General features: G+C 38.1%; 1 protein-coding gene across 14 annotated transcripts in view; it reads right to left on the bottom strand.

Annotated features, from left to right (window-relative positions):
- BPTF (bromodomain PHD finger transcription factor) overlaps positions 1-23,380 on the bottom strand; it is a 152,867-nt gene that overhangs the window by 23,399 nt on the left and 106,088 nt on the right. For 6 of the 14 annotated variants that reach the window (XM_077853740.1, XM_077853739.1, XM_077853743.1 and 3 more), the window contains 11 exons: positions 21,026-21,176; positions 20,548-20,671; positions 17,801-18,047; positions 17,283-17,444; positions 16,914-17,065; positions 15,912-16,020; positions 8,943-9,160; positions 4,314-4,536; positions 2,686-3,602; positions 1,010-1,092; positions 496-721 (listed from right to left, as the gene is read on the bottom strand). In XM_077853740.1, the coding sequence (XP_077709866.1) occupies positions 496-721; positions 1,010-1,092; positions 2,686-3,602; positions 4,314-4,536; positions 8,943-9,160; positions 15,912-16,020; positions 16,914-17,065; positions 17,283-17,444; positions 17,801-18,047; positions 20,548-20,671; positions 21,026-21,176 (2,612 nt within the window). The remainder of the gene's footprint in view (positions 1-495; positions 722-1,009; positions 1,093-2,685; positions 3,603-4,313; positions 4,537-8,942; positions 9,161-15,911; positions 16,021-16,913; positions 17,066-17,282; positions 17,445-17,800; positions 18,048-20,547; positions 20,672-21,025; positions 21,177-23,380) is intronic. The other 8 variants (XM_077853751.1, XM_077853752.1, XM_077853753.1 and 5 more) reach the window with 6 other exon arrangements.

Here is a 23,380-nt window from a genome sequence, read left to right as displayed (position 1 = left end):
CAAGCGAAGAATTAGCAATGCCTATAGGATAGTTACAACTCAAGGAGTGAAAAAAAAAAAAAAAAAAAAAAAACTCAAGGAGGAATGTGTCTTATTTAATGGGCAACTCTTTATTTCCTATCCTTCGACACTGTTTTGCAGCTCGTGGTCTACCTTTGTCATGAAACTTAGCAAGACTATGTAATAGACGATAAAAACTATTCCCGAGAGGGTTCTCAAAATGTTTTTATTTAAATCAATAGACTGATCTCTTAGTGTGGCTATGTTAGAGATTACAATATACTTCCAGATATAAAGCCTCTGTCCTATTTCAAAAGACATGTGTCCCACTGTTCTTAGTCTATGTACAAAAATAAGTTCTAAAAAAAAAAAAAAAAAAAAATAAGTTCTATAAACAAGATGATATTTACAGCTTAGCCGAAGTTGCAAAGGAAAAAAAAAAAAAGAATAAAGTGCTAAACACTGGACACAGAAGGAAGGGAAATACCTTCTTACCTGCACTTCAATCTGTAGGTCTTTGTCCAGGAGTGCTCTCTTTTTTAGTATTTCAGCTTTGAGTTGTTCCTTGTGTTTGAAGAGCAGCGCAGAGAGCTTGGTGGCATTCTGCTTGCTACGTTTCTGTTCCACACTCTCTTCACGCTTCCGTTTCTTTGCTGCCTGCTTTTCTTCTTTATCTATCTTATCCAAAATATACTTCATCACCTGGTTACAGACAATCATTCTAGAGAGAAATACACAATCCATGTAATCCTGAAAGGCTTAAGAAATATTTTTTCTATGTCTTTACAGTTGATACACACACTTTCTATGACTAGAAAGCTTCAAAGAGTGATTCAAACCAGTTATGAGCAGCTAGTAGTGCCAAGTGTCTCATTTAATGAACTTCAGCCAAAATTCAAAAACAAAAAAAAAAAGGAAACCCCAATGTCCTGTGTGTGTGGACACTAAAGAGGAAAGGCTGGTATACAACGAGTCCCTGTGTTCCTGGGTTACAAATATTTCTCCCTACCTTTGATTCTCTTCTCTTTCAGCTGGAGTCATGGTCTTTTTCTGCTTTAAATGTTCTATTACAGCATTATGCTTCATCACCACCTTCAGGACAGAACAAAATCCCAAAGTGCATATTTTATAATGACTACAAGTTGGTATACAAATAACAACAGTAGAAATCTGAGCACATGTATGTTTTCGAAAGAAACTAAAAATTTTATATCATAATACAAATAAAATTAGAGCTACAAAAATATGGCTTGGGAGCTTACCGTGTACTGGGCACTGTACTAAGTAAACACTTAACAATACCTCAATTATTCCTCATAACAACGCTGAAAGGGCTAATTTTATAAAAGAGATTCTCAGACATATAAAACTTAACTCACTTACTTGAGATTAAATGAGTACTATAAGCTGTAACTTTAACTCAGCTATCATTCTCCAATAGCCATTTTTTTTTTAGCATTACACTCTCTTCCTAGACATTCATTTCAAATATTTCCCCTCCTTCCCATCCCACTTTGCATGGAGATTAGGATAAAGACAGACATTGTAATAATTCTCAATTTACACAGTACTAAACGCTGGGTAATGATGCATTTGAACATATACATGACATCGATTTATAAGAGTATTACCATACACCTTTAAAATCTCTTTGCTGTTTAAAAAAAAGTGCTTCTAGCAATGTTGCATTAGAACCCTCAAATGTGCTAAGAGACACTATCTTAATTATTTCTACCTAAAAAGAAATGCTCATATGATGTGATAGAAGTACTATTGCTACAAGAGCCATCATGTTCCAAATTTCAATGAATCAAATCAACATGTGGTACACCTTAAATTTATACAACACTATATGTTGAACATATCCCAATAAAAAATAAAAAGTGCTTCTACATACATGACCTCTTTCAATCATTACAATAATCTTGTATGGCTGGAAAGAGAGGGAGTATTAATGAAGATATGGAGCTCAGGGTAGAGAGATGAGTTTCAGAGACTGTGAAGGGGAGACCTTGGAACTGGATGCAGGTCTCGTGACTTGGGAACACTTGAAATCCACACACAAACTCCTGACTAATGCTGAATGGTGTATGTTGTCGATGCAAAGACAGTTTTCTCCAGTGATGCTACAGGATCTTATATGTGTGACTTCATTTTAAGTAGAATAATTCTAATTCCTCTAAATTGCCTTACTTCACTAAGATGCTACTACAGGATACCACTTTTTATTTAAACTCTGGAGTAGAATTTCAACCTTTTACAAAGGTATGGCTAGAAATGCAAATAGGTTTCAACTGTTTATAATTTGCTTAGTCTCCGAGCAAACTAAGGAATGACCATTGCAAATAACTTCAAAGAAAGTACTATGGCGCCTGAAGTGGCTTTCAACTTAAACCTTCCAGTTTTGCATTAATGGCACTTAAACTCCTAACTCCATTCTTTCCATCTTTGTTCTCCCAAAATACAGGTAGTTTTTGTAATAAGCACTGATTGTTTTCATCTAATACAGAGTTCCAAGCCTTGGTAGTCATTTGTTATTTTTTGTCAATCCAGTGCTGCTTCTAAATTGAAGCATCAGTGACTTTTGTCTCACGTAGGAAACCTAACACAACCAACACTAAGTCTACTGCACAGCACAATAATTCAAGCTACTGAACATGCTGCTTTTTTACTTAATAACTTTACCTGTTTCTGAATGATTTCACTTTGATTAGAAGCTTGGAGAGTGTGTTCCCGCTTAATTTCTATCTGTTGCTGCTTCTTCTTTTGCTGCTGCTCCCTGAGTTGCTGAACCCTTTGCAACTGCTCTTGCACACTGGCTGCCTGCACTGTAACCACATTCTGAATCTGGTGAGTCTGCACAGGACTGCTTTGCTGAATTTGAATAGGTAACTGGAGTTTGATTTGCTGGGGCACACCACCTTGCTGAGCCTGTATCTGAGCCACAACCTGCGACTGGATCTGAGAGAGAACCTGGACTTGTTGTTGCAGCTGAGGCACAGCAATGACTTGGGGCTGTGGCTGCTGTATCTGTAGCTGAGGACGGGATGGGGATGAAACAGTAACTTGACTTAACGTCTGTCCTGATGAAAGAGTTTGAGTTGGAGACTGTACCTGGGGTTGTGATTGTGGCTGGCCCTGGGAAGGTATCTGAAGAGATGTATGTGGTTGAATTGGAATCGGTTGTGAGGTTGTAGTCTGAACCTGGGATTGCTGTCCAGGAGACACTTGGGATGGAGTCGATGGACGTATTCGAGTCTGTGGTGGACTTTGGACGCGAGCAGGAGACTGTCCTTGGACATTACTTTGAGGCTGACACTGTACTGCGACTTGGGGTTTGGATGACTGTGCCTGGGTGGGTTGTGCTTCAGAAGGGACATGGGATGCAACAGTTGTTTGGGTCTGAACTTCAGGCTGAGTCTGAACTTCAGGCTGAGCTGGGGATTGGGGCTGGGTTTGGGACTGGGGCTGAGCTGAAGGCTGAGCAGTCTGTGGCTGGGCTTCTGGAGGACTCACACTTGATGACTGAGCTGCTGGCAAGGTTTTGGCTTGTTGCACCTGTGTTGGGGGTGATAATTTACTCTGTCTTTGTTCACTTGTACCTGTGGGGGAAAAAAAAGACTAAATATTTCTATTACACTAGAACATAGGACCATGGTAAAAGAAGAATTTGAAGGGAGTTTTCTAAAGGCGAGAATTCTCAATTTCAGTAACACTGATACCTTAGAAATGTTCCATAGACACACTTGAGTTAGGACTCTCCTAACTGGGGATCCAGGTTCTGTTTCATGGCTGCCCTCTGCACATGCTGCTAAGCCTCCTGAGCACTGGCTCCTAAAGCAAGGCACAGTCTCTGGAAATTAGCCATGACTTCTGGTACAGGCTAATGCTAAACCCTCATTTTTCTCCTACGGCATGGTGAGGGTAGCTTGTAGTAAGAGGCTAACAAAGTGGTTCTGGACCTGCAGCTCTCAAATGTAGGCTATGAGCTGGATAGATCCACCTTCCCTGAGATTATCTGTATGGCTCAATCAGTGCTTGCAAGGCAGGGCAAGAAGCAAGTCTAGGCACAGTTACCATGACAGCCATTATTTTTTGCTCCCCATCCCAATTCTATTTTTTTTTTTGGCGGGGGGGGGGATTGGAGATGACAAGGAGTCTGTAGGAACAAGAGATACTGTGAGGTTGACCAGTCATCTTAAGCTCACTGGCTTGAGGCATATCCTTCCAAGGGGAAGCAGTGGGCCTCCTATCCCTCTATTAGCCCAGCAACTCAAGTAATAATGTGCATTTCTGATAACCCCAAGTTCTACCTGCTGCTGTAGTGGAAACAGTAGTGGTGGTGGTGCTGGCTGCTGTGGCTGTTGTTGCCAGAGGCGTAAAGAGGAACCGCTGAACGGTACCATTCGGCATGGCAGCTTGCATCAGCTGCTGTCCTGGACCCGGAAGTATAGTCACCCCTTGAGGTATCAACTGCAACTGTCCAGTAGTCTGACCTTGTCCTTGAATTACTACTGTCAAACCTTGATTGCCACCCTATGGAAAACAACAGACAACATGTAAACAGCGTTCACAGCATCAATCTATAAGTATTACACTTTTACTTGGGAAGATCCTTTAATGTAGTGAAAATATATACTTGAATGTTTACAGAATAGTATCAGAAGGAATTCACATAAGCTAAAATAAGACTATTTATTTGGAAAGACAAAAATGTTGTAGAATGAAAAAAATGTGAACTAATAACCCAGAGTTCCAGTGCAGGCTCTCCAAATAGACAGTCAGGGATCTGTCTACAAGTAGCATTACCCCTCCATGGCTAAGTTTCCCTAATCTATAAAACAAGAAGATTGACGTGAATGACTAATGCCACCACAAGATTCTGATTTTTTTTTTTTTAATCTTTTTTATTTATTTATTTTTTTAAAGATTTTATTTATTTATTCATGATAGTCACAGAGAGAGAGAGAGAGAGAGAGAGAGGCAGAGCGAGAAGCAGGCTCCATGCACCGGGAGCCCGACGTGGGATTCGATCCCGGGTCTCCAGGATCACGCCCTGGGCCAAAGGCAGGCGCCAAACCGCTGCGCCACCCAGGGATCCCACAAGATTCTGATTTTAAGCCATCTTATACTCAGGTTATTTTAGAATTTTCATTTTTAAAAAAGATTTTATTTACTTATTCATGAGACACACACACACGAGAGAGAGAGAGAGAGAGAGAGAGAGAGAGAGAGAGAGGCAGAGACACAGAGGGAGAAGCAGACTCCATGCGGGGAGCCTGATGTGGGACTCGATCCCAGGACTCCAGGATCATGTCCTGGGCCAAAGGCAGGGGCTTAACTGCTGAGCCACCCAGGGATCCCCTTTTTTATAATTTTCAAAGCATCTTTATACATACTGTCTTGTTTGATCCTCACAATGGACTTGTGACTTCATGGAATAAGGAGAAAAAATATTACTATTATCTTATCACTAATTAGAAATCAATATTAGAAAGTTCAAGTCACTTGCCCAATGTTAGAGACCAAGTTAAAGGTGAGATAAAATGAGGAGCCAGGTCTCTTGGTCTCAGTTTTTCAACATGCACCAGATTACCTATGGTGCATGCTCAAGTGTAAAAAACGCAGGGTTTAGACAGGGAATACAAACATTTAGTCAACAAGGTTGCTAATGCCCACACAGTTATAAAAATGGGGACGAGGAAGTAAAAGCTCTGTATGTACTGTCTCTTCTGTTCAGGACTTATTAATCCAGTGACCTTAACTACCAGGGACATGGTGGATAGTTAGAAGCAAAGTAAAAACAACCCACCCCAAATTCCCAACAGCCAAAACTGACACACAAAATTCATGGATAGTTTAGGAAATAATTATAAAGTGGGATCCCTGGGTGGCGCAGCGGTTTGGCGCCTGCCTTTGGCCCAGGGCGCGATCCTGGAGACCCGGGATCGAATCCCACGTCGGGCTCCCGGTGCATGGAGCCTGCTTCTCCCTCTGCCTGTGTCTCTGCCTCATTCTCTCTCTCTCTCTGTGACTATCACAAATAAATAAAAATTAAAAAAAAATTTAAAAAAAAAGGAAATAATTATAAAGTAAACATCTATAAACAAACAAACAAACAAACATCTATAAAATCAGCATTCAGGTCACCATTACCATTATGCAAGAAGCCCCCACTGTGATCTACTCTGATCTCCATTCCCTTCTTTTCTCCTGGAGGTAATCACTATGCTCACTGTTACCATAAGACAGCACATCTTCATAGTGCTTCTGCTTAGGTATTGATCTATTTCTTTTGGTATTATTTATTTATTTATTTATTTATCTTTAGAGAGTTTGGGGAGGAGGAAGACAGGGAGAGAGAGAATCTGGAGCAAACTCTCTGCTAAGCATGAAGCCCATTATGGGGCTCGATCTCACGACCTGAGCCAAAACCAAGAGTTGGGACGCTCTACTGACAACCACCCAAGCACTCCACAATTTTTGATTTGTGTTTCTAAGTTTATTTATCTTAGGGAAGAAAGAGAAAGAGAGAGAGAGAGAGAGCGCCTACACATGTATGGCGGGGGTGGGGAAGGGGCAGAGGAAGTGAAAGAATCTCAAGTCGATTCCTCACAGAGTGCAGAGCTCAATCTCATGATCCCAAGATTATGATCGGAGCCAAAATCAAGAGTCGGACACTTAACTGACTGAGCACCCAGGCCCCTGTTATGGATTTTTATAGGGCTACAGATTCACAACTTCAAGAGCATCATCCATGGAGAACATGATGGGAATGATGCCCCTCTGGGTAGGCAATGTAATAGCCCTGTATCCCTGTACAATACAGCTAGTTTTGTCCACTTCTGAATTTTATGCATATAGAATCATAATAGAAGTTTGTTACTTGCTCTTTTAGCTCAACAATCTGGTTCTGTGTGGCTGCAGTTTTTCATTTTTGTTGCTATAAGTAATGTACCTCAATTTACCTAATTGATAGTAGGTAGACATTTGGGTTGTTACCAGTTTTTTACTCCTGTGAACCATGCTATGAACACTCATGTCCATTATCCTGATGATGCTCACATGAACAAGAACTTCCATTGGGGAATACACCTAGAACTCCCAGACATATGTACATATCCTTGACATTGAAATGTCTAGGAGTTTTCCAAATGACTAAACCACAATTTATACTACCACCAGTTGTGCGTAAAAGTTCATTTTGTTTCATGTCTTTGCCAATTCATGATCCTGACATTTTAATTTATACCGAGCTCTTATGTACATGTTTTTTTTTTTTTTTTAAAGATTTTATTCATTTATTCATGAGACACAGAGAGAGAGAAAGAGAAAGAAAGAGGCAGAGGGAGAAGCAGGCTCCATGCAGGGAGCCTGACGTGGGATTCCATCACGGGTCTCCAGGATCAGGCCCTGGGCTGAAGGTGGCACTAAACCACTGAGCCACTGGGGCTGCCCTATATATGGTTTTAATATGCATTTCCCATATTACTAAGAGAGTTCAGTACTTTTTTTATTTTAGACAATTAGATTTCCTTTTTCCCCCTTCGAGTTAGTTTGCCTTTTTTTTTTTTTTAATTGAGCTTTGCCTTTTTGCCTTCTTGTCTTCTTGATTTTTAGTTAATTCTTTATGTATTTTGGATAAAAGTCCTTCTTTGACTGTATTTACATATCTTTTCATTTTCATTTTGTTTGCCAAATTTAAGTTCTTATTTCTGATGTAGTTGAATTTATAAATCTTTTCCTCATGTATGTTTTTTCTTAACTAAGAAAGCCTTCCTTTTCCTACCTTAAGGTTATGAAACTTTTCTTCTAGCTTACCTTCTGAAAGTTTACAGCTTTACTTTTCATAGGTGGGACTTTTATCCTCTTGGAATTGAGTTTATGAGTGAAGTAGCGGCCTACTTTCATAGCTTCCCATATAAACTCAATTGTCTCAACACCATTTACTAAACAGTCTGTTCTTTTCTCAGTGACCTGCAATGACATCTCTACCATGAAACAAGTGTCCACATATGCATGGGTCACTTTCTGCATTATTAATAAGTAAGGCATTGTAAGAAGTTTTGGTTATCAGGTTATCACATAGGGCACAGCCTCCTGTTCTTCAAAGGTGTTATAGCTTTTCTTTCTGCTTTGCACTTCCACATAAACTTATAAAATCAGCCTGTCAAGTTCTATAAAAAAACCTCCTGGTGTTTTTATAGAACTGTGTTTAATCTATAGATTACTACTAGAAGAGCTAATAGCAATAATGAGTCTTTCAGGGAAGCAACTTTCATTTTTCCCATGGAAATTGGTCATCTAGTAATGTTTTGGTAATTAAAAAGATTATCTGACTGTTTTAGCTCACAATCTAAGGACTCTAGATAACTGAAATTTATTACATCTCTTCTTCAACTCTAGGAAGCAGCTATTTCTTTAAAAAGTGCATTATAGGGGATTCCCACGTGGCTCAGCAGTTTGGCTGCTGCCTTCGGCCCAAGGCGTGATCCTAGAGTCCTAGGATCAAGTCCCACTTTGGGCTCCCTGCATGGAGCCTGCTTCTCCCTGTGCCTCTCTCTCTCTCTTTCTCACATGAATAAATAAATAATATCTTTTTTTTTTTTTAAGTGCATTATAAAACTTTTGAGAATAAGTACATGATTTTGGTTTTATTTTGCTTTTTAAATATATTTGAGAGAGAGAAAGTAGGAGGAGGAGTAGAGGGAGGGAAATCTGAAGTTGACTCCCTGGTGAGAGTGAAGCCTGATGCAGGATCGATCTCATCACTCAGATCGTGACCTAAGCCAAAACTAAGAGTTGGACATCCTAAGTACATGCTTTTAAACTTATTGCAAGAATAAATAAATGATCACCTGTAAAGTTAAGAATGTTACCTAAGTGGAATTAAAAAACTTTAAAAAAAAGTTAAAATGTTAAAATGAAGTTGCATTACTTACGTGGCCCTGTGTTAACTGAGTGAGCTGAGCCATGGTAAGCTTCACCTGTCCCTGTTGTGGGCGAGGGGATTGTGAGGTTGAAGACTGCAGATTTGTACTGGATGTTCCCGAAGTTAATCCTTTCTGTGCAGGTGTCGAGGAAACTGCACTAGGGGCAGAGATTGCAGTGGAGACAGGCTGCCCTCTAATGATCTGAGTCACCACTTGTTGAGGAGCACCTACACACACAGCAAAATGCTATGAATGTTTATATGTCCTTAAGCAGTATTCTGAGTTGAAATATTGTTCAACACATCAGATGAATGTATTCTTTTCGATTTTCAAAAAGCTCTATTGATGCTATGAGCCCAAGGATGCACTCAGACATATATACACACCGAGTCCCACCTGGTTGTCAGTGTACCTGTTTTTGCTTTGTCACTGACGACCACTCCCCAGTTCTTGCTATTTGCAGTTGAAAACACAATCAATATTCTTCCTGTGAGTCTAATGCTAAAATGACAATTAGGGAAGACTGAAGAAAAATATACTATAAAGAGCCATTTTATAAAGCTGCCTTTCTTTAGGAATATAGAGTAAGATAATCTAATATATAATGAATCGGGACACCTGGGTGGATCAGCGGTTAAGCGTCTGCCTTCGGCTCAGGGCATGTTCCTGGAGTCCCGGGATTGAGTCCCACATCGGGCTTCCTGCATGGAGCCTGCTTCTCTCCCTCTGCCTGTGTCTCTCATGAATTAACTAAAATCTTAATATATATATATATATATATATACACACACACACACACACATATATATAATGAATTCATATGAATTTTAAACATAACAAATAAGAGTATAGGGCTATTCTGAACCAATTATTTTTATAAATGAGCTTTTCTTAAGGCTCTTCAAAGATAGTTTGGGACAACCATGAGGTCTAGGATCACTTTATCCTCAGTACCAGGGCAAAATGCTCAAAGAATGCTTCCATAGTTCACTGAACAAATGAATGAATTTAAGTTGGAATGGCTCTAGTCTTCTAAAAACTTTCATTTCTCATTTAACTTGCTGAAACTAGAATAAATTTCTCCCATGTGGAGCAGTTGCTAAGAGTAATTATTTGATAGCTAATTTTACATTTACAATGTCCTAATTCATTATTAGTGAATACCATCACACTTCTGAAGTTTTATATTCATTTCCGGTCTTTTTTCCATTGCTGAATATATTTCTGAACATACACATTTATGTATAACATTGCACATGTATTACATTGAAAATCTTTTGACATTCAGAATTACTGTCTCCTTTATCTTTTTAAAATAGTGCTATGGTGAAATCCCTGTTTATAAATTTTTATGTGCTTCTACTTATTTCCTTAAAATATCCCCCCCGCCAATATTACTGGGTTTCTAGTAGAAGCACAATACTAAATAGCATTTTATTTTATTTTATTTTATTTTATTTTATTTTTTTAAAGATTTTATTTATTCATAGAAACAGAGAGAGAATGAGAGGCAGAGACACAGGCAGAGGGAGAAGCAGGCTCCATGCAGAGCCTGACGTGGGACTTGATCCAGGATCTCCAGGATCATGCCCTGGGCTGCAGGCGGCGCTAAACCGCTGTGCCACCGGGACTGCCCCTAAATAGAATTTTAGATACCAACTCACACTCCGTCACCGAGTTCCTATCTCACTAAACTTTTGCCAACCGTAGGTACCATCACTAAATATAATATTCCAGCAATCAGAAATGGTATGAGAGCATCATGGTCTCTGAATTAATTCAATTACTATAATCAGCATTTAAATCCCTGTCAAGGGATCCCTGGGTGGCGCAGCGGTTTGGCCCCTGCCTTTGGCCCAGGGCGCGATCCTGGAGACCCGGGATCGAATCCCACGTCGGGCTCCCGGTGCATGGAGCCTGCTTCTCCCTCTGCCTATGTCTCTGCCTCTCTCTCTCTGTGACTATCATAAATAAATAAAAAAAACTTAAAAAAAAAATAAATCCCTGTCAAGTCATTATGCTTCATCTGTGAGCTCTCTCCACACTTGTCCCATTTCTTTTTTTTTCCTACTTATTTATAGTTGCTTTTTATAGGTTAAAGATACAAATTACAACTATGGATTCTACCTACTTTGCATTCTGCCTTTTCTTATTTTTTATTTTTAAAGGTTTTATTTTTTTATTCTTGAAAGACACAGAGAGAGAGGCAGAGACATAGGCAAAAGATGAAGCAAGCTCCCTTCGGGGAGCCCAATGTGGGACTTGATCCCAGAACCCCATGATCATGCCCTGAGCCAAAGGCAGCTGCTCAACCACTGAGCCACGCAGGTGTCTTTTTTATTTTTATTTTTTATTTTATTATTTTTTAAACATTTATTTATGATAGTCACACAGAGAGAGAGAGAGAGAGAGAGGGGCAGAGATACAGGCAGAGGGAGAAGCAGGCTCCATGCACCGGAAGCCCGATGTGGGATTCGATCCCGGGTCTCCAGGATCACGCCCTGGGCCAAAGGCAGGCGCCAAACCGCTGCGCCACCCAGGGATCCCTTTATTTTTATTTTTAAAACTCAAAGTGTTCTCTTTTCTTTCAGTATGTGTGTGTTTTCTTATTCTGGCTTTAATTATTTCTTTTAAAGTTTTCCTGCATTCTCTAATCAGATATACCTTCCCAAGGATGTTCTTAGTCATGGTATATGTTGGCAGAGGTCTACCCCCCACTGAAACTCTAAACTGATTATTCCAGTATCATTTGTCTAGTCTTTCGTCCTGATTCAAAATGACACCTCTGTCACACTGCAAATTCTCACATATAATGCCTCTTTAATGGTCTTCTTTGGTCTGGTTTCCTTTGGTATCTTGGTGCTAATTCTGGTGGTGTATAATATGCTCTAACAACTAGCAGTGCATGTTTTCATCATTACTCTGTCTTCTAAACTTTTCTTGATTAATATCTCCCATTTATTCTTAAGGTGAACCAAAAATACATCATATGAAATCAAGTGCTTTAATTTGAGAACTGGACCCCACATTATGTCCTTATACTGCAATCTGAGGAATAACGCATGAAAAACTACTTTAGCTGACCCCCGGTACTGATATGATGCTATCACAAACACAGATGGATAAAGGGCTGGTGCTGGTCATTCAGATGATCCCCAATATGTACCTGTTAGTTTACTTTGTGATTATCACCAAAATGTAAATTCAAAAATTAAAAAAAATCTTTATTATATATAGGGAGTCTGTGGGTTCCATTTTCGGAAAGGCTAGTATGGTGGTAGGAAGAGGATAATCTAATCTACACATAGAGACACACTAAGCATATCCACCTCCTCCACCTAGGATACTTCCTCACTCTCATTGGCCGGACGGACCACTGGCCACCTTGTTTTTCCTTGACACAGGAGAAACACTAATATGTGTAACTATGGACTCACGTGTGCAAGTCAAACACATAACTCAAGCTACAAAAGGCAACAACAAGGAACTGAGGCTCTATATATCTTGTAATCACCAAATTTTTCCAGTTTTGTAGGTATATTACCTTTTGTCATCTGTAATTTTTTTCTGCTTTACTTTTATTGTTTCCTTTAGTTCTCTGACAGCTTTTTTTAAACAGTAATAGATACTAAATTTTATCAACTGTCCCTGCAGCTTTGAGTGAATTAATGAATCATACTTTCTTTCCTGGGGTAAATCATGTTTAAGCTTTAGAAGATTGCATTTAAATAAAAGCAAAAACAAAAACAAAAACAAAAAAAAACAACAATGCTTTATTTCATATTAGAACTGTGTAAAATTGTAAAATGAATGGAAAAGATTTAATCTTTTCTTTGCCTTATGCCCTAGAACTTTTTTTCTAAGAAGGAAATTGCTTTCTAATCATTTCAAAGGATTTTACCCATAAAACCATGAGGTCTGGAATTTTTTGTAGGAAATACTATGGCAAATTTCCAAACTTCTTTCCTTGATATGAGTCATTGAGACTTGAAATTTATAAGCATAGTATATACTTATACCTCATTATTCAAATAAATTTAATTCCTGAGTATGGGAAGTGAGAATTCTCCAAGGTCTTACTATAAGAATTCCTATATATGATTTTCTTTTGATTAAAAAAAAATTCATTTTAGAGATGACTAGGTCGCTCTCAGGTGGTTTAGCATTTGACTTTGGCTCAGGTCATAATCTCAGGGTCATGGATCTAGCCCTGAGTCAGGCTCCCCACACAGTGGGGAGTATGCTTGTCCCTCTCCCTCTATCACTCCCTCTGCTCATGTTCTCTCTCTCTCAAAAATAAATAAAATCTTAAAAAAAAGTTCATTATTTTTATAGCACTTTTTTATTACTAATGCTGTAAACAAGCATTTTGTTCCCATTTCTCAAAGATCAGACTTCTAAAAGAATGGATTAATAATTTTTCCTTTTCTGGGACGCCTGGGTTGCTCAGCGGTTGGGTGCCTGCCTTTGGCTCAGGTCGTGATCCCCGGATCCGGGATCAAGTTCCGCATCGGGCTCCCTGCGAGGAGCCTGCTCTTCTCCCTCTGCCTATGTCTCTGCCTCTCCTCTCAATCTGTGTCTCTCATGAATAAATAAATAAATCTTTAAAAAAAATTTTTTTCCTTTTCTCTTTCTCTTTTTTTTAAAGATTTTACTTATTTATTTTATTTTACTTTATTTATTCATGGAAGACACACAGAGAGAGGCAGAGACACAGGTACAGTGAGAAGCAGGCTCCCTGTGGGAACATGATGTGGGACTCAATCTCAGGACCCCGGGATCATGCCCTGAGCCAAAAGGCAGAGACACTCAACCACTGAGCCATCCAGGTGCTCCCAAGATTTTATTTTTAAGTAATCTCTAAACTGAACATGTGGCTTGAACTCTCAATCCCCAGATCAAGAATAGCATGCTCTCCTGACCAATCCAGCCAGATGCCTGCCTTTTTCTCTTTTCTAATTATTACTTGTATTTTTATTTTACATTCTCCTGTTTTCTTTAAGGTTTATTTTATATATTTTTCTAACTATTGATTAAGACTTCATGTGTGTTTTTGGTCAATTTTCTCCTCCAGTGTATTTCAACTGCCTAAGGTAGGTGCTCAAATATTTACTGAATAAATTTGCCTCTGAGTCCAGCTTCGACAGCACGACTTAGTCGCTACTTGATAATCTGCTTGAATCTTTGCGTTTGATGTTCCCTTAACTCAAAAGTTACTTATGAGAATATACATTTTAAAATTTCAAGCAGGGACACCTGGGTGGCTCAGTGATTGAATGTCTGCCTTCGGCTCAGGTCGTGATCCTAGAGTCCTAGGATCGAGTCCCATATCGGGCTCCCTGTATGGAGCCTGCTTCTCCCTCTGCCTGTGTCTCTGATAAATAAATAAATAAAATCTTAAAAAAATAATAAATAAAATAAAAAATTTCAAGCAAGTATAAACTAGTAGTATAGCTTAATCTTAACTTCTAACTTTACTACATAGAATGTGGACTATACACATTCTACTTTTTGGAAGGAATTCATCAGGTTTTACCTATGATTCATTATATGACTTTTTTTTTTTTTTTTTTTTTAAACAAACAGCCCATATATATTTAAAACCAATGTGTATCCCTGAAGGTTAATCAGTTGACACAGTCTGCTCTGGTCTATTATGCTTCTGTTAATCTCTCGTTGATATCAAATAGTTTTTGCTTTAAATACTCCAATAAAATCTTATTGGTTCTTTTTAAATATATATATATATTTTAGTTTTAAGTAATCTCTACATACAGTGTGGGGCTTGAACCTACAACCCCAAGACCAGGAGTCGTGTGCTCTACCAATTGAGCCAGGCAGGTGCCCTTATTTGGTTCCTAAAGATCTTAAACTGCATCTTCATTGCAAGTTTTCATCTTTAAAACAATGAATAAATCATGGACTTGTACTGTGTTCAATATTAGTAGGATAATCCTTGTCTTCCCCACCCACACTCCATCTCCCTTCTTTCTTACTTTCTTTTTTTGGCCTTTCTTTCATGTATCTTTGCTTATCTATTATTTACTTTTGTGGTAATTCAATTTTAGATATGTTTCTCATTAATATAGAGTTGGATTTTTTTGTTCTATCTTTATACTATTCAACTTTTATTTTTCTATTTTTTTTAAATTTTTATTTATTTATGATAGTCACAGAGAGAGAGAGAGAGAGAGAGGCAGAGACATAGGCAGAGGGAGAAGCAGGATCCATGCACCAGGAGTCCGACGTGGGATTCGATCCCGGGTCTCCAGGATCGCGCCCTGGGCCAAAGGCAGGCACTAAACTGCTGTGCCACCCAGGGATCCCCTATTTTTCTATTTTTAAAGATTTTATTTATTTATTCATGAGACAGAGAGAGAGAGAGAGAGAGAGAGAGAGGCACAGACATAGGCAGAGGCAGAGGCAGGCTCCCGGTGGGGAGCCCTGATGCAAGACTGGGATTCGATCTCCTCCTCCCCTCCCCACGCCACCATCATGCCCTTAGCCAAAGGCAGATGCTCAACCACTGAATCACAGGAACATCCGTACACTATTCAATTTTTAATATGGGAACTTTAACCTATTCACATTAATGAATGGCTGATAATGCCTTTGTAATCTTTTTTTATGCCTTCTTTTTAAATGCTTCGTTTCCTTGATTTTATGTCTTTGCCACAGACTACTGTCTTTGTTCATTCTCTTTATTCCAATGATTTGAACTAATATATACTCCATTTAGTAGAGACATTTAAAACATTTTTATCAAGCATATTGGGATCTATTTTTTTTTCTATTCGTAACACCAAAAATGAAATAATACCCATGGATATATCCCACAATGGATTAGAAATTTAGTATGCTCTGAGGTACTCATTCAAATTGGTGGTTTTTAGTATGTAGAGTGCCAAATAAAGAATATTACAGACTTCCTAGACAGATTGTTTAGATGTAAAATGAAAATGCTGGAGGGATGAATACCTGGCTGTACCATCACAGGAGTTCGAATAATTGCCTTTCCTAGTGTTGACTGTTGGAGTGGTGTTCTAATCACCGTCATACCAGGGCGGATCTGAGGCCCTGTAATTACCTATAAATGACACAAAGGACAATGAATTAAAATGTTTTTAAAAGACTAAAAGCATGATGATGGACTTAAAACAAAGATCTTTAAACATTTCCTAGTGATAAACAGGTCTACAGAAATGACAAAGGTTCTGGATATTACATTTTAAATTACATTAAGCATCAGAATAAAGATGGTATTTTGAGGAGGGAAAACTTAATTCAAATGAGATCATATGAAATTCCTTGTCACTGATACTAAGTACAGCTTTACGAACTAGAACAAGACCTACTGAAACTGTGTTCTATAACCACCATGACTGCTCACAGGAAAATACTGAGTCCCGTTTTTCCCTGATGTCTAATACATATCTGTCACCCACAGACTATAATAGTAAGATTGGAAACCAAATGTTCTTTCATAGTTTTAGAAGACAGACTACAGAGCATATTATTTTCAGTTTTATAGTTTGGTTCAGAACACTTTCAAGTCTTTTCCATGATACCAGAGGCAAAGAAATGATGTATCAAATAGGTGTGCCTATCAGCTGATAATAAACTAGTTAGAATGCCATGGATTCTATTTTCATTCTATTTCTTGGTTGCACAGCAAGTTTCCCTGGGGGCTCTGATGCTGCCCCTTGTTTCATATGAAGGAATTTTCTTTACAAAACCCTAGAAAGCATTTTTATTATGATTCATAACGTATACTAGTATGCTATGCTATTAACTGTTAAAAATTAACATTTCATATATGATTTATGCTTAGAAATAGTTTTTTTAAATCAGTACTTTATCACAGATTAAAAGGCAAAAGAAAATTAGAAGCTGGATTAATCCTGGAAGAGACCATTCTAAAAACGTCAACCTGCTGTGGTTAACATTTAAAAACAAAGTAAACATGTAAAGAACTCTTACTTGTGAACTGCTTGTGGTTCCTCCAGAGCCTGATGTATTGGGTCTAATTGTGACTGTTGCTGTCCTGGGCTGGAATGAAGTAAAGGTCTGCTGACTTGTACCTGTACTTGATGGAATGATACCCAGGACTTTCTGCTGTACTTGAACAACGCCTTAAAAAAAGATGAAGATGTCATTGACAACTGCCCCTTTAATAAAAAGTATCAGGTGTTGCTGGGTTTCTGAGGAGAAACTACGTGTGGTAGGGTTTTATAGTGGGCTACATAGAATGTGAGATCCGAGGACTGAAATCAGTGAAAAGGAAATGAAAAATAATGGCGACAGTATGATCTGGCAAATGTGAATTAAAACTCTTCACATTTCCCTTACCTCCTTGTGTTGCTGGCACATTTACAGCGACAATCTTGCTGTTTGCAGGAAGTGGCAGTTTGGTAATTACTTTTCCTGCCATAGTGACTGGATTGCCTGTAATTTGGAACGTCTGACCTGTGCTGGCAATGGTTGTAGCAGATGTGGCAGCTGTGCTGGTGGCTAATGGGGTATAAGACATTTAATAAGCTTTAGATTTAAAATAACCAGCAACGTAGTGACTTCTAGGAAGGGCACCAATGCATGAAATGTGGCTCATTTTGTATTTTTAAGACAAACATTCCTCTCCACTCAAAGTGAACTATGTAATGTTGAAAGTGAAAAAATGTGAGAGGAGTTTTGCTAATGTAATAATTATGATTATTATTTGTAACAAACCAACTGTTGCAGTTCGTTTGCTCAATTAGTTGCAGAAGAAAAACAATTTTCTAAAGAAATGTTTCATTTCAGTAGGTTAAAGGAATGAAATTTCTTTTCCTCGAATGAAAGTAATCTTTTCTTTAATAACAGTTGTATACCTGAATTTGACTGGCCTTGCTTAACCCACGTAGCAAAGGTCTGATGGAAGTTCTTATTTTGCTGGAATGTTACTGTAGCTGGAGATCCAACTTTAGTGGTGAGTACCATTTTCGTTCCAGTTGTAACTGAGCCACTTATGGGGGCCACCATAACTTTCTGTGCTGGAGAAATGGTACTAGTTGTACTATTTGTTGGGGAAGTGGTAGAAGCTGCAATTACTGAAGGCTTCTGCTGTTCCAATCGTTTCTAGAAAAGTTAGGGAGAGAAAACATGAACCAAAATAGTTCTAAATAAAAACAGTACCATTCTGCAACTAGTCCAGCCACAATTTCTCCAAATCTAAAGAACTGCACCAAATTGCTAAAATATTTTATTCCCGAAAATATGTCCTTATAAATTTGCCTTTAAATTTAACTTCCTGGAGAAGGCAATATTTTTATGGCTCTAAATCACATATATTTTATTCAAAGTAATAAGTCTTTCATTAAAAACCAAGAACAACCAAATTTTTCCAGCCTGTACAAATGTGCAAGGTTTCAGAGTGCAAATAAAAGAGACATGGGTGATCTTACTGGAGACAGGAATGCTTTGCTACTCAGTGGTGGAATTTAGAGCATAGAGCAAATGATGGGAACTGTAAAAGGTTTTTGTTTACTACAAGATTAATTTATCCAAATATAAAAAAACCAAAAAAAAAAAAATATAAAAAAACCATGTCAATACTTAAATAATCACTATTCAAGTTGACAAACAGGTAAGCAAGCAAGCTGAAAATTATTAATGAAATATCTTTTCCAAACTTCTTATACTACTCAGTTCAAACATTTTTACAGAAAAAATATTTTAGACTATTTTATGAAGACAGGTATAATCTGATCAGACTATAGGGTTTTTAAAGACACTTTGTATATCTTTTATTATAAATTGCCAACATTTCTGGACCTTACCAACATGACGATATAAGCTTCCACGTGTAAGAACAAGAGGCGGCACTGATTTTAAATCTGGTGGTGAATACTTTATCATCATCTTATTTACTGCTCAGACCAACCCAATACAGTTGCTAGTATTGTAACTTACAGATGACAAAACTGAGACTCAGAGAGATTGTGTACCTGGCCTGGGCAGAGCTAGTTATTCGTGGGTTTGAGAGGTGTACTAAGATAAAACTGTAATGGTGAACTGTCTCTTGCCACTGGAAACTGCTCACCAGTGACATCACGGTCAATCCATATATAATTGCTTTTGTACACATCCTACACACCTGAATATAATGTGAGATACTTCACATAGCCTCTCATTCCTCAGAAGAAAAGTTTAGTTTTGGATACTTAGAGATGTTATCTGACTGAATCAGTTAAAAAAAAAAAAAAAAGGAATGGAACATATATTTAGTAGCTATTTCCTGAGGGTATGCATTCAAAATTGGAAAGGTTGACTGTATTTGTAAATAACCATTTAAAATAAATTTTATTTTATTTATTTATTTTTTAAAGATTTTATTTATTCATGAGAGACACAGAGAGAGAGGCAGAGACACAGGCAAAGGGAGAAGCAGGCTCCACGCAGGGAGCCCGATGTGGGACTCGATCCTAGGACTTCAGGATCACGCCCTGGGCAGAAGGCGGGCGCTCAAACCGCTGAGCCACCCAGGCATCCCTAAAATAAATTTTAAAAAGTAAAACATTAGGTTTCACTAGAGAGATGACAAAACACATCCATAAAACGAAAAAACCATTAAGCTAGTTTTTCTATGAATGGACAGATAGACATGAAAAAAATCCAAAAGTTATCGCAAACTTTGATATAAGGGAAGACATTAACCTATAGTAATCTGATGTAAAAGATGTATAAAAATTTATTTATTTATTAAAGATGTATAAAAATTTATTTAAAAAAAAATTTTTTTTTTGATGTATAAAAATTTAAAAGAATGTTTTATAAAGGACAGGCCAGGTGGCTCAGCGGTTTAGCGCCACCTTCAGCCCAGGGTGTGATCCTGGAGCCTGGGGATCTAGTCCCATGTCGGGCTCCCTGCATGGAGCCTGCTTCTCCTTCTGCCTGTGTCTCTGCTTCTCTTTCTCTCTGTGTGTGTCTCTCATGAATAAATAAATAAAATCTTTAAAAAAATGTTTTATAAAATGTGAAAGGAAAAAAGTAGTTTGAAATGAATACTTTGGTTGATATAATAAGTAATTTATATTTGGTTGATATGTAGTTTTTAAATACTATGGGTAACTAAGTTAATGATATTGTAAATAGACCTTTATCAATTTCACCTACACCCTAAAAGTTTACATATTAAGGTGGCTAAAAAGTTTTATGGTATTTTCTCAAGAGAAAATAGGGGTAATCATCCTTTATGTGGGCCCCTAATATTCAGGCACATAGAGTACATTATGTATAGCGTGGAAATGCAAAGAAACCATCAGTAGCTTTATGATCCTCAATTATAACAACTCATAGAGTTTTAGTACAACTTGCTTTTTCATAGCCAAACAGAGATGGTACAGACTGGAATTTGCAAATTACTCACCAACACCTCAAGCTAATGTAACATTGTGTGTCAACTATACTTCAGTAACAACAAAAACTTACCCATTGAATTCTAGAGATAATAAATAAAACCACATGAATATACCATTGTGCATGCACAATAATATACCACTATTGTGCTTTTGGTGTGCATGAATTTGACTAACAATGTCAATTCACTGCCAGGTGGGACTAGTACCAACTCCCCCACCTGCTGGACAGCCAAGCGCTGCTGTCTGAGGTGAGCCTCCATTTGGGCCTTGAAGTCCTCTGCCTTCTTCTGTTCACTAACCTTAGCCTGTTGCTCAACTGCTTGTGCCTTTTCTTTCTCCACTCTGCAGAAGGAAAAACAAAAGAAGAACTTTATCAGACACTACACTATTAGGCATCTGGTACAAATTATTTTTTTTGGTATGAAATATTAAGCAAAATCTGGTTGACTTAAATATTATGAAATCAGTTCAATTTAAAATAAACGTTAAATTTAAGGTAATTAGAAACTGACAAATGGATAGAACACATTGAAATTAGAAAAAGGACTTTTAACAAATGATCTGTAGCTTGCACTTAAAAATCAAAAGTTGAAGCAAAATTAACTTGGATATCCTGAATAAATTAATGTGGTAATTCTGTAATTCTGAAATGGTAAAAGCTCCAAATATCTGATTACATGTTAACCATTTTCTTACCTTTCAGCAAACGCCCTGATCTCCCACAATTCCAACTCTTCTTCTGCTACCCAAGTCTCGATAATAACAGGGCCAGTTTGCTTGGGCGTTTCTGGTCTCTTTGGCCGCAATGCACTTGATCGAAGGCCTTTCCTCTGAGGTGTAGGTGTTTCTTTAGAAAAGAAATCAGAATATTTTAAGCAATATAGCTTCTAAAATTACAGTACTTCTAGAATCTCTTCTTACATCATGAAAAACAGGAGTTGCCAAACTTTCTCTTAAAGAGCCAGATGGTAAATACCTTACACTACGCGGGCCAGATGGGCTCTGTTACAACTATTCAACTGCACCTTTGTATCATGAAAAAAGCCAGAAACAATACATAGGTGAGTATGTATGGCTGTGTTCCCATCAAACTTTATTAACAAAAGCAAATGGTGGGTCAAAGCTCATGGGCCAGGTTTTTTGGCCCCTGATATAAAAGGCCTAGGGGTCTTTACACACAGTTTGTTCCATCTGCCTGTAACACTATTTCTAGCCTCCATCCCCTTCACTTGACTACCACCTATATATACTTCAGACCCTGACATGGATACACATCCTTCAAGAAGCATACTATGTTCCTACCACAAGTCAGGCTGGGTGACCCTGGCATATACAACTCTGGCAATGTGTATTTTCCATCGCAATGAGAACGGAGGACTTTAAAATTGCTCACGTAAAAAACGGATCTGAACAAGTACAGTAAAATCTAATGGTAAGATTTAAAAATAAAAAGTAGGGAAAGGCAAGCACTGAACTGTCCCATTCATTCAGGGAACAATGAAGCAGCCAAAGAAAACAGAAACAGCAAGTAGGACCTGGGTTATCCAAAGTATTAGGAGGCAAAGAAAAGTGACCCAAGAAAACTGGTTGTTTGAAAGCTCTGGGGTCAATAATGAAGACTGGTCAGAAACCACCTGTTCATCTGTTTCTCTGCTCATCAACTGAGATGTCTCAGTTCCACAACACTGTTTTAAATTATGCTAATTTTCACCATCTGCTAGGATGGCTACACTTTATTAAAGTTCTTTTTAAAAAAGCTACTCTCATTTATTCTCCAAGATGAACTTTTGAATTTTTTTTTTTTAAGATTTATTTATTCATGAGAGACACACAGATAAAGGCAGAGACATAGGCAGAGGAAGAAGCAGGCTCTCTTTGGGGAGCCCAATGCGGGGCTGGATCCTGGGACTGTAGAATCATGCCCTGAGCCAAAGGCAAATGCTCAACCACTGAGCCACCCAAGGTGTCCTGAACTTTTTAATTAATTCAATCAAATATCAAAATTTAAATTTATACATTGGGGGACAATTATTTTTATTATTAAATAGTATATTTCTAAGGAGAGTAATCTCTTTACCCATTTTGTAACAGGTTTTTATCTTAAATGTTTTTATTGCATATGTGAAATTAAATTATTGATTTTAATCTATTTATGTCTCTTGAATCTGGTCACCTCACTGAACTCCTTTTAGCATTAACAGTTTTGAGATTCTCATGTTATAGAATTATAATATTATAACCTCTTCTTTGGTTGAATCTCATTCTTCCATGTACTTGCTGTCCCATGCTTATCATTTGGTTGCTCTATAAACGTTTCCTGAATCACTCTTTATGCCTCTTAGATTATTTCTACCCTGAGAACTGAAGTATTTCACAACAGTTTTAACCCTTGAATCAACAAATGTTCAGGGACCACTTATGTGTCAGATTTCAGCAGCAGGTGTTAGGACTACAACAAACTAGACAGACTTGGTAGTTGCCCTCTTGGAGCTGATGGTCTGGTGTCAATCACTGCTCTACATCTTAATTATAAGAGGTATTATTATTTAAGACTTATGTATTTATTTTGAGAGAGAGAGTATGCACAAGAGCATGAGCAGGTGGAGGGGCAGAAGGAGAGAATCTTTCAAGAAAGAAGACTTCCCTCTGAGTGAGGAGCCTGACATGGGGCTCAATTCCACAACCCATGAAATCATGACGAGCTGAAACCAAGTCGGAGGCTCAACCGACCAGGCCCCCTAGAACCCTTGTAAGAGGTATGATTATAGTTCTCTGTACCCTCCCTATGCTTGGCAAAATGCCTATAGGTATCAATTTGTGTCTAATGAAATCTTGTTATGTTTATTGCTTAAATATCATTTTTAAAAATATAATAGATTGTATTGAAAAGACATCTTTTTCAAAAGTGGAATAAAGAATTAGGAAATGAGGGCAGCCCAGGTAGCTCAGCGGTTTAGCGCCACCTTCGGCCCAGGGTGTGATCCGGGAGCCTGGGGATCAAGTCTCACGGCGGGCTCCCTGCATGGAGCCTGTTTTTTCCTCTGCCTACGT

The sequence above is a fragment of the Canis aureus genome, chromosome 16 (assembly GCF_053574225.1).
Source record: "Canis aureus isolate CA01 chromosome 16, VMU_Caureus_v.1.0, whole genome shotgun sequence".
Lineage (NCBI taxonomy): Eukaryota > Metazoa > Chordata > Mammalia > Carnivora > Canidae > Canis > Canis aureus.
The sequence above is the reverse complement of the archived record's forward strand: the minus strand, read 5'-3'. Positions and strand labels throughout refer to the sequence as shown.